General features: G+C 35.7%; 2 protein-coding genes across 7 annotated transcripts in view; one reads left to right on the plus strand and one right to left on the minus strand.

Annotated features, from left to right (window-relative positions):
- LOC123682589 overlaps positions 1-12796 on the minus strand; it is a 143958-nt gene that overhangs the window by 85352 nt on the left and 45810 nt on the right. The gene's annotated exons all lie outside the window — the stretch shown is intronic.
- On the plus strand, positions 10059-10778 carry LOC123682593 (peptidyl-prolyl cis-trans isomerase-like). The gene has a single exon (XM_045621312.1). It carries the CDS (start codon positions 10136-10138, stop codon positions 10643-10645), a length of 510 nt encoding a protein of 169 aa, XP_045477268.1. The 5' UTR covers positions 10059-10135; the 3' UTR covers positions 10646-10778.

Raw genomic sequence — 12796 nt, forward strand, 5'->3', positions numbered from 1 at the left:
TAATATCAATTGAGATACAGTCGATCAAAATTATAGTCCAGTAGACAAGGCAAAAAAGTGGGGACTGCTGGAAAAAATTCCAAACTCAATAAAACTTCTACAGATTGTTCGAGGGTGTTTTGGGATGACTCTGTCGAGTTATCCAACATGAGGAGGACCATGTGCTAACTTGAGAAGCGCCGAAGAACCCCAACATTTTCGGACTTTTTTCGGTTATATTCAATTATTATTTTCAATCAAATACTGCTTATTATTTATTGATTTTACCCAGTTGATCTGATTATTAAGGTTCAAAATAATTATGGATTGATAGCACAGGCCAACACACATTTTGGTGCCTGCGATTTTTTAACTGTTCCTGAGTAATTTTTGGATGGAGAATGTAAAAAAGTTCTCAGATTTTGTCTATCAGATCTAGTTTTTGAGATTTTTTAAAAAATTGTGTATATAATTTACGTTATAACTGTTATAATATATAATATTACTATTGACAGTTAAAAAAAACAAAGACACATGGATTTAAGTATTTATTGCAAAAACTTAATTTACATAATTACATAAGTCACTAATCACATAAAAATTTTCTTTTATACAATTTTCTAGAATGGAGTTTACTAGGGCAGTCTCGCTGAAGGCTCCAGCAGTAGTCCGCCATCATGTGACTATCCCATCGTCCTTGATAACGATCTTCCATAGTTTTAATATCCTGGTGGAATCTTTCCCCCTGTTCTTCACTACCAATCACCTAAGTTTTCTGGAAAACGATCTAGGTGGCTGTGGAGGTAGTGAACTTTTATACTCATGTTACAGCCGAGAATATTAAAATTTGAAAGCATAGTTTCCACTAATTCTACGTAATTCTCTGCTTTATGATTGCCAAGAAAATTTTGTACTAGTTGAACAAATGAATTCCAAGCGTTAGATTCAGTCTCGTTCATTGATGTGGTGAATTGTGGATCTTTAACAAGTTGCCTTATTTGAGGACCATCAAATATACCAGCTTTTAGTTTTGCCGTGCTAATGCCAGGAAATTTACGTGACAAATACCCAAAACAATTTCCATCTCGATTTAAGGCCTTCACAAATTGCTTCATTAGGCCTAGTTTGACATGCAAGGGCGGAAGTAAGATTTTTTCTCTTGAAACCAAAGGTTCGTTGATCACGTTTTGTATTCCTTGAATCATGACATCTCTTGAAGGCCAATTTTTGTTAACCCAGTGCTCATTTTTAGCTCTGCTGTCCCAAAGGCACAAAAAACAAGGATATTTTGTATAACCACTCTGCTGTCCAAGGAGGAAGTTAACCATTTTTAAATCAACACAAAATGACCACTGACGTTCTTCGTATTTAATTTTTCTCAGAACTGATGCTATTGTTTCATATTCTTCCTTCATGGTAGTAGAATGACCAATAGGAATTCAGCCATATTTATTACCGTTATGTAAAAGAACACATTTTAAACTACGTTTTGAACTGTCAATAAAAAGGCGCCAATCATCTGGAGTGTTTATCAGAAAAAAATATATCATTTAACCTGTAACGTGTATCTCAAAAACTAGAGCTGATAGAAAAAATCTGGTGGCATTTTTGGAATCAGCACATTAAAAACATCTAAAATCAGATGTTAGATTTCTGGCACCAAATTTTTTTTTTTATTTTATTGGCCTGTGTAGGAATTCACAATAAGGTAGATAACATGCCACGATAACATTGAAATATCTACTCTACACATAAACATAGGATTTTAGTCAAAGCTACCTCCCCCTCCACCTCCCTATGTTTCAATATGTATACAGGGTGAGTCTTTGACTTGTACATATATTTTAACAGAAGATTCCTGAGGTCAAAACAAACACTTTTTTCGTTTATAGTTTTTTCCGATTCGGCCCGGTTACAAAGATACAGGCTGTTGAAAATCGATAAAAAAAAATGTGATTTTCGGCTATATCTCGTAAATGGTTCTATCGAAGGAAATGATTTTTGGAATATAGCTTTTCCTTGTTGTGATACATCTTCTCCGAACACACGATACCCTACACCTCTTTCAGTTTCTTCATTATGAACATTACATCACATAAAAATACCAGAAATTCGAAGAACCCAACTTTTAAAAGTATTTTGAACATTCATTGAAGAATATTTGGCTAATTTGAAAAATACAAGTATTCTTCATAGTTTCTCGTGCAAAGCTCCGTTTTCGAGTAACTTGAACTTAAAAAAAAAATTATCTGTGAAATTCAAAAATTTGGGTACTTTGGCACAATGCAACTCTGTTCTGATGTGGAAAAAACCACAGAAATAAATATTAACTATGATGTCATGTCTCAGATTTTAGAATTGAGGTACTAACCAACTTAGTTTGAAAATGAAGTTATTTGAATAAGCTCACCTCAACTGCTCGATTTGATAACAAATTACTGAGCTTTGGCACAGCTCTGATAATAAGAAGATACTTTATTAAAATCAACACCCTGTATATTGATTAGTAAATACTATAATTACCATAGAACGGCTGGTAATTGTTAGTTAGAGGGTCGAAACCTTTGTTTTTTGCCAATTTTCGACATTTTGAAAAAATTCCTCTAATTTTGATTGGCTGCATCTCGGTTGATACAACGTTTAGAAAAAAGTTTCTAGAAACAAAATTATAAGGAATTCAATTATCTACAACTTTGAAAATGAACGTTTTGATCGAAAACTAATTAAGTTAAAAGTTATAAGCAAAAAACCGAAAATAGTCTGAAAATGTTGAGGTTCTTCGGTACTCCTCGAGTTAGCACAGCCTCCTTATGTTGGATAACTTGACAGAGTCAACAACACCCTCGAACAACCTGCAGAAGTTTCATCAAGTTCGGAATTTTTTCCATCAGACCCCACTTTTTTGCTTTGTCTACTGGACAATTATTTTGATCGGCTGCATCTCAATTGATATTGGGTTTACTAAAAATTTTTGAAAACAAAATTGTAGAGAATTCAATGCTCGTTCTGGTAGAAAACTCATTAGGTTAGAAATAATGAGGAAAAAACCGAAAAAACTCCTCAAGTTAGTACAGGGTCCTCGTGTTGGATAACTTGCCAGAACCATCCCACAGCACCCCCAAACAACCTGTAGAAGTTTCATTAAGTTCGGATTTTTTTCCAGGTAAAATGTACTGGGTTTTTCACTATAATTTGACCCCTCCTTCAACTTTGGTAATAAAAGAGGTACAAAAAAATGTTTTCTACATAAGTTTCACGAAATCGACTAGTGTTTTTCAAAATGATTTCACAAAACGAAACATATATAGAGTGGGCAACATATTGATTGCAACTTCATTTTTTCAAATGGAACACCCTGTATATTTTTCTGTATTTGACTAGCTCTTTTTCCCCTGATTTCGATTATATAACTTATGTTTGACCTATCTCTCATATTCTGAGTACCACAGAGTTTCAAATTTTAACAACCACCTGGCAGGCTAAGTAATCAGTTTTCACGTGGAAGGCTGCGATAACTCAAAATGCCCTTTTTTGAGTTATCTCGTTGGCAACGATATGACTTACGTTTTTCACTATAAATTCAAATCCATATATTTTCTCCTTATAGCTTTCTTATTTTTATTGTTCTCCACATAAAGCGAAAATATTTCAAATTTTTCCGATTCTTGGTAGTGCATATTCGACGAATAGTTTTATTCAATGACAAACATATGTTATGTATCGTTGCCAACGAGATAACTCAAATAAGGGCATTCTGAATTATCGCAGCCTTCCAATTGAAAACAGATTACTTAGCTTGCCAGGTTGGTCTTGAAATTTGAAACTCTGTGGTACTCAGAATAAGAAAGATAGGCCAAATATATGTTATATATTCGAAATAAGGGGAAAAAGAGCTAGTCAATTATAGAAAAATATACAGGGTGTTCCAATTGAAAAAATGAAATTGCAATCAATATGTTGCCCACTCTGTAAATATTTCGTTTTGTGAAATCATTTCAAAAAATACTAGTCGATTTCGTGAAACTTTTGTATAAAACATTTTTTTGTACCTCTTCTAGTAACACAGTTAAAGGGGGGTCAAATTATGGTGAAAAACCTGGTACATATCTACTGGACTAAATTGAAAATATCATCAATCAAACAAGTACAAGAGGACATTGATTTGTCTACAAATTCAACGCTTTCGTTCAATTTTAAAAACTGTTCCGTTAGTATTGATATAAATAAATAAATATAGATATATGAAAGTATGGAATGTAATCGGATAGATGTCCAAGTGAATATATCCCCCTTTCCCCCCTTGGGTACGCCACTGGACAACATATAATTTTCTATTCTCACATAATAACTATTATTCATATGGGTGAATTGCGCTAACTTCACCCTCGTTAATAGTGATTATATGAAAATGAATTTATTCCATACATTTGCCCATACCGTATATGTAAACTGAACCGAACAGTTCATAATGAAGTATCGACTATCGCATCCTACGCAACGAGCTTCCGAGGAATCCAATCCATTTTTTTTTTCAGAAATATTCATAGATATGATGCCTGAAACTCGATATATCATGATTGGTGCGCAAGGTCTTGTTAACGCTAGCTGTACTTTGTTGTTAGTCAGCGTCGGAGTTAACTGATAAGTGAGAAGGGGTGAATTATATTTAAGTATTGAAATGGATAAAGAAATATTGATACCTTAAATATTCATTCGACCTGCAATATTTTACTGCTGCACTTACATGTACAGGGTGGGCAAATTTCGATGTTTCAGCACTACAACTTTTAAACCAGAGGAGATAAACAAAATCTGATACTTCATTCTCGATCTCTTTTTCTGAGAAACTTACAAGGGTAATATCCATTTTTGGCCATCTTCTTTCGTTTTCGAGTTATTAGCGAAAATTGGAAAAATGGTGATATCGAAAAACATTTATATCTCCGCTAATACTGATGATAGAGCTCTGAAATTAAGATATTATACAGCCACTTTTTTACGTAGAATCCAGTGGCGTGCTTGTCTTTTCAAAAGGGTATTTAATTACGAAGCTATGACCCAAAGTTATGTTTTTTGAAATGGGAACACTAGATTTCTGTGCCATTTTTTGAAAGCTTAATTTCAAAAATATATAACATCGTATGGTAAATAAATACAGAAAATGGTCAAAAACTTTTTTTATCTAAGAGTCCCAATATTTCTATGGTTTCAACTGTTGATGAGCACAGAAAAATTGAGCTTTCTATAATAAGAGCAGTGTCCTTCTGTCAATCTGATTATTTTTATGCTTTTTACTCATTTCTACAAAATTCGAATATAGATATATTTTACAAAAATAGGTTCAAAAATAGATATAAATGAACTCGGATAAATTTTCCTAGGTTGCTTGAACACAGTTTTCAATATTCATCTATTGAGTTCGGTGCGAAATATCGAGAAAATGTGTCGACTATGCATTGCGCAATTGCTGTCATTATTAGGTTAAATATTATTTCTTGTTTGTTCCCTTCGTGAATCGTAATTATGTTGTTGAGTTCAATCATATATGCATTATTTCTTATGATATTTGAAATGGATTAGTACTTATGCGTATTCATTCTGGAGACCTATGAAAATAATCTTCTGATACATCCATCTCATTACAACTCTTTCGATTGAAACATTCGATCTTGTGGATCTTTTCGTTATTTCCAAATCAAATTTTAGATAAAAAATTTATAAAACATTTCTAGATTCGAATTTTGTAGAAATTTGTGAAAAGCATAGAAATAATCAGATTGACAGAAGGACACTGCTCTTGTTATTGCTCTATTTTGCTGTGCTCATCGACAGTTGAAACCATAGAAATATTGGGATTCTTAGATAAAAAAATGGTTTTTGACCATTTTCTATTATTTATTTTGATACAAACCATACGAAGTTATATATTTTTGAAATCAGGAAAAATTAAGCTTTCAAAAAATGGCCCAGAAATCTAGTGTTCCCATTTAAAAAAACATAACTTTGGGTTATATGTTCTTGATTAAAAACCCCTTCGAAAAGACCAGAATGCCACTGGATTTTACGTAAAAAAGTGCCTGTATAATGTTTTCATTTCAGAGCTTCATCATCAGTATTAGCGTAGATATAAATGTTTTTCGATATCGCCATTTTTCCAATTTTTGCTTATAACTCGAAAACAAAAGAAGGTGGCCAAAAATGAATACTACCCTTGTTATTTTCTCAGAAAAAGAGATCGGGAATGGGGTATCAAATTTTGTCTATCTCCTCTGGGTTGAAAGTTGTAGTGCTAAAACATCGAAATTTGCCCACCCTGTACATCGCAATCACTATCAGAAAAGAGATTTCAAATTATCCACTATCGAGGCCACTACTTCCTATTTCCAACACCCTCCTACGACTATGAATACATAATATTTCTTACTTGAATTCTTACAACCGCTTTCAGAGATGCCCCCTCAGAGGATGCCCCACTATGTGATCTCTGCTTGATGCGATTCTTCACAATATTCTCACCCTTTCACAATACCTTAAGAATCAAATTCCTTTTCTTCTGAAAGACTGCTTGAGAATGTAACGGTTGAATTTTGCAGATTCTGCTCAATTTCTTCATTATTCACAATGAGATTCGAATTTGGAAGAATTTTTTTCATCGGATTTTTGTTTTGGAGATGTCCCTACATGATGATTTAAATGAAATTGCCTGTTTGCAAATATCACATTTTGAAAGTTGTAGATAAGTGTGCATATGTTTTTGTATTTAAGCTATAAGGAGATTTCAAGTCGAGTTAAATATTAATGTTTGACAAGATTATAAATCTTGTCAAACATAGCAAACCAGGTCGAGGGGTAGGATAGGTGCAAAACAAGCCACTTGCGCCCCCTCTCAATGTGGTATCTTTTGCTATTGATCACATTTGTGTATACATAAATAAATAAATACTTCAGTGTAATTACCCCCAAGATTTCCAAAATATAAAATTTCAGAATTCTCTCAAAGACGAAAAGCAACAATTTTCCCATAAAACGAACTAATAATCATTTTACTTCGCTATGAAATCGACAAATCAGTAAAAAATCGGACCCTTTTACGAGTCTTATGAGTTTATTATCGCTTTCAAGATGAATACTTTCATTGCTCTATGTCCGAGTTTTATTATTTTCCTTTATTCATCCGCTTTGTCGGCATCGCATCTTGTTTTGCCATCTGTAATTTTTGCATTCGTCATCGGTATACACTTATCCGTTGTTTTCGATTTTTTGTATCATTCTCATCACAAAATTTCAATACTGGAGTTATCGAAAAACTGAACCATAGTTATTCGCATCGAGAATTGTCTGTTTTGTGTTCTAAAATTGAATGTGTTTCATTCAAATTGCAATTTACTTGTGAAGACATCAGTTTTGAGTCGACTATTGTTCCTGAATTGGATATTGTATTAACGAAAATGACAGATTTATCGGATCATTTCAAGAAAAAGAAGTCCAACAAACGCTTTGTTTTCGAGATAGAGGGGGGTGAAGATTTGATTTTAGTTTTTTTTTTCTCATAGCACCTTCACTTCTACTTGAATTTGGCATAGATATTCCAATTCGAATTTTTCATCATGTGATATGCTAATTTTTTCTGGAAGAGTACCCGCTTCTTTTCTCCAGAACTTTCTTTTGTAAACCACAGGTATTCTGGAAAATGTTAAAGAAACTCTGGTCTAGTACTATACACTTTTTGGTGTCTTATAGTTTTCTTGTATCTAGCTGGTAGCGATTTCGTGAAAAAATTTCAAACAGCTCTCTAGTAATCCTCAGGAAAATCAAAATTATTATAAAGATTCAGTTGGTAGGCTGTGACGAATAAATTAATTATTTTGGTGCTTATTTACCTAATATGTAGAAAAGATTTATAAAGATTCGATACACTGGTATAAGCATCACAAAAAGGTAGGACTGCAAGAATCGTGTATCTCGAAAACAAACTGTTAATAGGACATTTTATTCTTCAAATTATCCAAGGATTCTCTCATTTTCCTTCTAACCTTCAATTTAGGAACATCCTGTATAAGGCAAGGACAATCGAATCGGTAATGAAAAAAATGCTATTATTTCGAGTAATCAAACCTCTTGTAATGAATGTGAATAACAATTCACAATTAAAACAAGCTCATTGAAAGGATATTCAACAAATTCCCGTTTCTCAGTCTCTCAAGTAGGGTGAACACAAACGAAGTCGTTGTCACCCCTTAAGGCTATAAGGCACTAATCTCAACATCCTGGATTGAGATAAACACCCCAGGGTGGTCAACACATATCGGTATCCGACGAAAAAAAAAACGAAGCTCCAATTTCATAGAAACTAACAGGAAGGCAAAGTGATAAAATTTGGTCATAAAAATCAAGAAAGGACGAAAAGGCCTAAAATTCAGAACATAAACATTAGTTTTTATTCGAAGATACCACAAGCGGTACGTTTAAAAATGGTTCCTGATTTCAGGGGGGCTTAACGGTACAACCCCATGACAATAGTACATAAGATGGGGTGGAACCAACAATTCGGGTACATAAAGGCAATCCCTCTGATTGCTCAAAAAGAAAAAAAAAACACTAAGGAACAATTTGGTAGAAGGAGAGTACGATTTTAGACTATAAAAACAACACTTTTCGGTTACAGTGGTCAGATAATAATAATGTGTTTTTATTAAGTAAATATTACATTTCAGTAACATTACACAATAAACGTCAATTTGGAATCGTTAACCTAGAAATTCTTTGATATTATATGGTTCAAGTTCTAATAAAAAATTGAAAACATTTTTCTTGAATTCTCTCAAATTTTGGCTAAGTTTAGCAGACCTGGGTATTGTAGAATTTTATAGCACTATAAAATGCTCCCTTTTCTGTCAGCGTTAGTCTGTGCTTGGGGAAATCATAATCCAGCGTTCTGGTGTTTCTAACTGTTTGAGGAAGGTATGCTTCAAACAAATGTCTAGACTTAGATAAACTGGCGGAATACTTCGAGAAATGGAGATCCGAAGTGAATACGGCGAAAACAGTTGCAATCTAAAGGGTTTTTTTTTAGAGCTATAGAACTTTAAATTGCAATAAAACAACGATGGATTATTCGATTGACATGAATTTTATTTATCCGCAAGATAATCTTGTGGCATTACATTTTAAATATGATTTCTGACATATGACCGCCACGGCTGGCTCGGATGTAGTCCAATCGGGACGTCCAATTTTCGATGATTTTTTCCAACATTTGTGGCCGTATATCGGCAATAACACGGCGAATGTTGTCTTCCAAATGGTCAAGGGTTTGTGGCTTATCCGCATAGGCCAATGAGTTTACATAGCCCCACAAAAAGTAGTACGCGGTGTTAAATCACAAGATCCTGGAGGCCAATTCACAGGCCAAATACGTGAAATTAGGCGGTCATCAAAAGTGTCTTTCAATAAATCGATTGTGGCACGAGCTGTGTGACATGTTGCGCCGTCTTGTTGGAACCATTCGACGAATCTACGCCTTACTTGATGATCGTTTGGCTTCAATTCTTGCACAAGTTGGATTTTGTAATCACGCAAACCGAGATCCTTCCGCAAAATCTTCCATAAAGTGGATGGACACAGATCCAATTCCTGTGCTCGATGGCGGATAGACTCATTCGGATCTTCCTCAATGCTACGCTCTACAGCAGCAATAGGTTCTTCTGTACGGCGTCTCTGGGGATGCGAGTTAACGTGGTGCGAAAACGTTCCATGGTTAATCGAATTAACTGCTCTGATGGACGATTTTGTCGACGATAAAATGGACGTAGTGCGCGATACGTATTCCGCACAGAACCATTATTTTCGAAATGAAATTGCACTATTTGCAAGCATTGTTCAGGCGTGAGTCTATTCATGATGAATTGCCAGACCAAACTGAGAATAAATCACTTGACAGCTTTTAAATCGGTCGCCATCTTGAACAGTAAAGCCAGCTTAAAGTTATATACCTCGTAAGCAAACACCCTATATAAGTAGACACACCAGGTTTTCTATGCATCTCAATCTATGCATCCCTTTAATCCAGAACGCAACGATCAATTTTCCCTTCTGTCAGTGAGAAACGTCACTCACACAAAAAACCGCACCGAACCGAAAAAAAACCGACTCAACCATGTCCAAGGCCAAGAACCCCCAGGTGTTTTTCGACGTGAAGATCGGCAACAAGGACATGGGCCGCATAGTGATGGAACTCCGAGCCGACGTGGTGCCCAAGACGGCGGAGAACTTCCGCAGCCTCTGCACCCACAAGAACGGCTACGGCTACCGCAACTCCACCTTCCACAGGGTGATACCGCACTTCATGTGCCAAGGGGGCGACTTCACCAGGGGCGACGGCACGGGCGGCAAGTCCATCTTCGGCCAGGAGTTCCGCGACGAGAACTTCAAGCTGAAGCACGAGGGACCGGGCACGCTGTCCATGGCGAACGCCGGGCCTAACACCAACGGATCGCAGTTCTTCATCTGCACGGAGAAGACCAGCTGGCTGGACGGGAAGCACGTCGTCTTCGGCAAGGTGGTGAGCGGGATGGACGTGGTGAAGAAGATGGAACAGTGCGGTTCGCAGAACGGGAAGCCGTCGGATACCATAACCATTGCCGATTGCGGAGAGATCACCGCATGATTCGGTTCGTTACTGCTTGAAGTGTTGCATCGATTTGTTCCGAGTTTGTGTAGGTTTTGATAGATATTTTTATGTGTATGTTAATATATTACTTTTGTTGTGCAGATGTCGAATAGATGTATTTATTTTTTAATTTTGTTGCCTGTACTCCCTTTTCTTTTCATAAGACAAAAACTGCACAGATCTTGTTCAATTTTGGACAGCGCTGCAGCCAGACATTTTGGCGTCCCGCTTTGCCCAATTTATCTGAATTTTCTTTGAAGGAGTCTTTGTTATTCCTTTCATCCAAGGACGTTTTATCGATTCCATAACAAGAAGCCCTAAATTATTTGAAAGAACGAGACAGTTCTTAAGGGTGCATTATAGTATAGTCCGGAAGCCAGTAACAGATATACATGACCAAGTTCCTCTCAAATGGTAATTAGTAGAATGCATCAGATAATAGTAATAAAAAGCCTCGTGAAAGTCAGCTACGACTTGGGCTGCCGCCGTTCTCCCCCAAACACGAAGAAAAAAAAATACATTCAGTAATTTCCTCCCAACTGGAAATTTGTCAAATTGTAGCTAACCCAATATCTAGACGGAAAAATACAATCAGCTGGCTATAGCATGGTGGATTATACGTCAGCTGGTGCCTCAAACATGAAAAAAAATTATTTTCAATGACAGCTCTGACAGCGACTCTTATAATGAATCAACCATACCTTACTATTTTCTATGTAACACTGGCGTGCGATGCTTCGATCTTCATAAATAATGAGAATAATTAAAGATACATTATTTCAGCTGATTATACTGCTGTGATAAATAAAAAAATCAGCTAGCAGTAAGTCAAGGGAAACCTGGTCAGCTAGTGCATTCAAATGGGCAATAGATCCGCTTAACTTCTACGTAATAACTTTCAAAGTATCAGCTGACGGTTTTTCCACCAAGATGCAGCCAGCTGACATATATATTTATCCATAGTTGCATATAAGCTATCATCCGGTAAATTTTTGTTTGAGAGGAAATCATTGAAAATATAATTTTTTTTTCATGTTTGAGGCACCAGCTGACGTATAATACACTATGCTGTAGCCATCTGATTGTATTTTTTCGTCTAGATATTGGGTTAGGTACAATTTGACAAATTTTCAGTTGGGAGGAAATGACTGAATGTATTTTTTTTTCTTCGTGTTTGGGGGGCTGCCGCCGCTCTCCTCCCCAGCCGAGTCGGAGCTGACGTTCACGAGGCTTTTTATTACTATTATCTGATACATCCCACCAAGTATCTCTCGAAAGGAAATAATCAACCAAATTTGCACCTGGCTCCCGGACTAGTATAGTATATCCAACTAGTCCATAAAATCGTTTGGCCATAGATGTTCCTTTGAAGTGAAGACCGCGATTCGCTGAATACCAGGGTTTATTTGAAAGTATTGTTAGGCAATAAATTCACTGGCCCCAAAAGAATTTCTGGAAACTTAGACAACTTAGATCGAAATAGTCAGCTTCCTCCAAGTGACTTTGGATATACTTTACCTATTTGTATTTGTTGTAGTTGAGAGCGTCTATCAAGGGCGGTCCTAGCCTTAAATTTTGGGAGGTCGCCCTTATAGGCTTCGAGTTTTTTTATGGGACCAATTATGTAAATCAGTATCAAGTCCTAACCTCTCAAAAATATTTATACATTTATATAAGATGTACAACTTTGCTTCCGCCGTTTTGCTATAGATGGCTTTAGTGTTAAGTGGTAGTCGAAATGAATAGATCGTTAATGTCATATTATAAGCTCAGGTATTTGTAAACATAACACCATCGAAATATTAGTTGATTTGTATGTGCATCATATAGTTATTTATAATACAAGTGCAGAAGGCATTGATATTCTTCCACGAGATCAAAATTCAACGAAGTGGCGAGTTTTGGAATGAACGAGTGGTAGAATGAGCCTTCTGTACGAGTATTATACATTATTTTCTCTAATTCATTGCATTTTCATTGAAATTAATGAAATATTTCCATAAATATCATTTAGTGATTTTTGCATTGAAAAAGGTTGGTTGGCAGAACTGATTTCTTTAAGGCAATTTGATGAATTGACAGATAAAGCCGTAGCGGAAAGTTCGGAGTGCCAACATAGAATAATAAAATATAACCATGAAAACTGTG

The sequence above is a fragment of the Harmonia axyridis genome, chromosome 6 (genome assembly GCF_914767665.1).
Source record: "Harmonia axyridis chromosome 6, icHarAxyr1.1, whole genome shotgun sequence".
NCBI classification, from domain to species: Eukaryota; Metazoa; Arthropoda; class Insecta; order Coleoptera; family Coccinellidae; genus Harmonia; species Harmonia axyridis.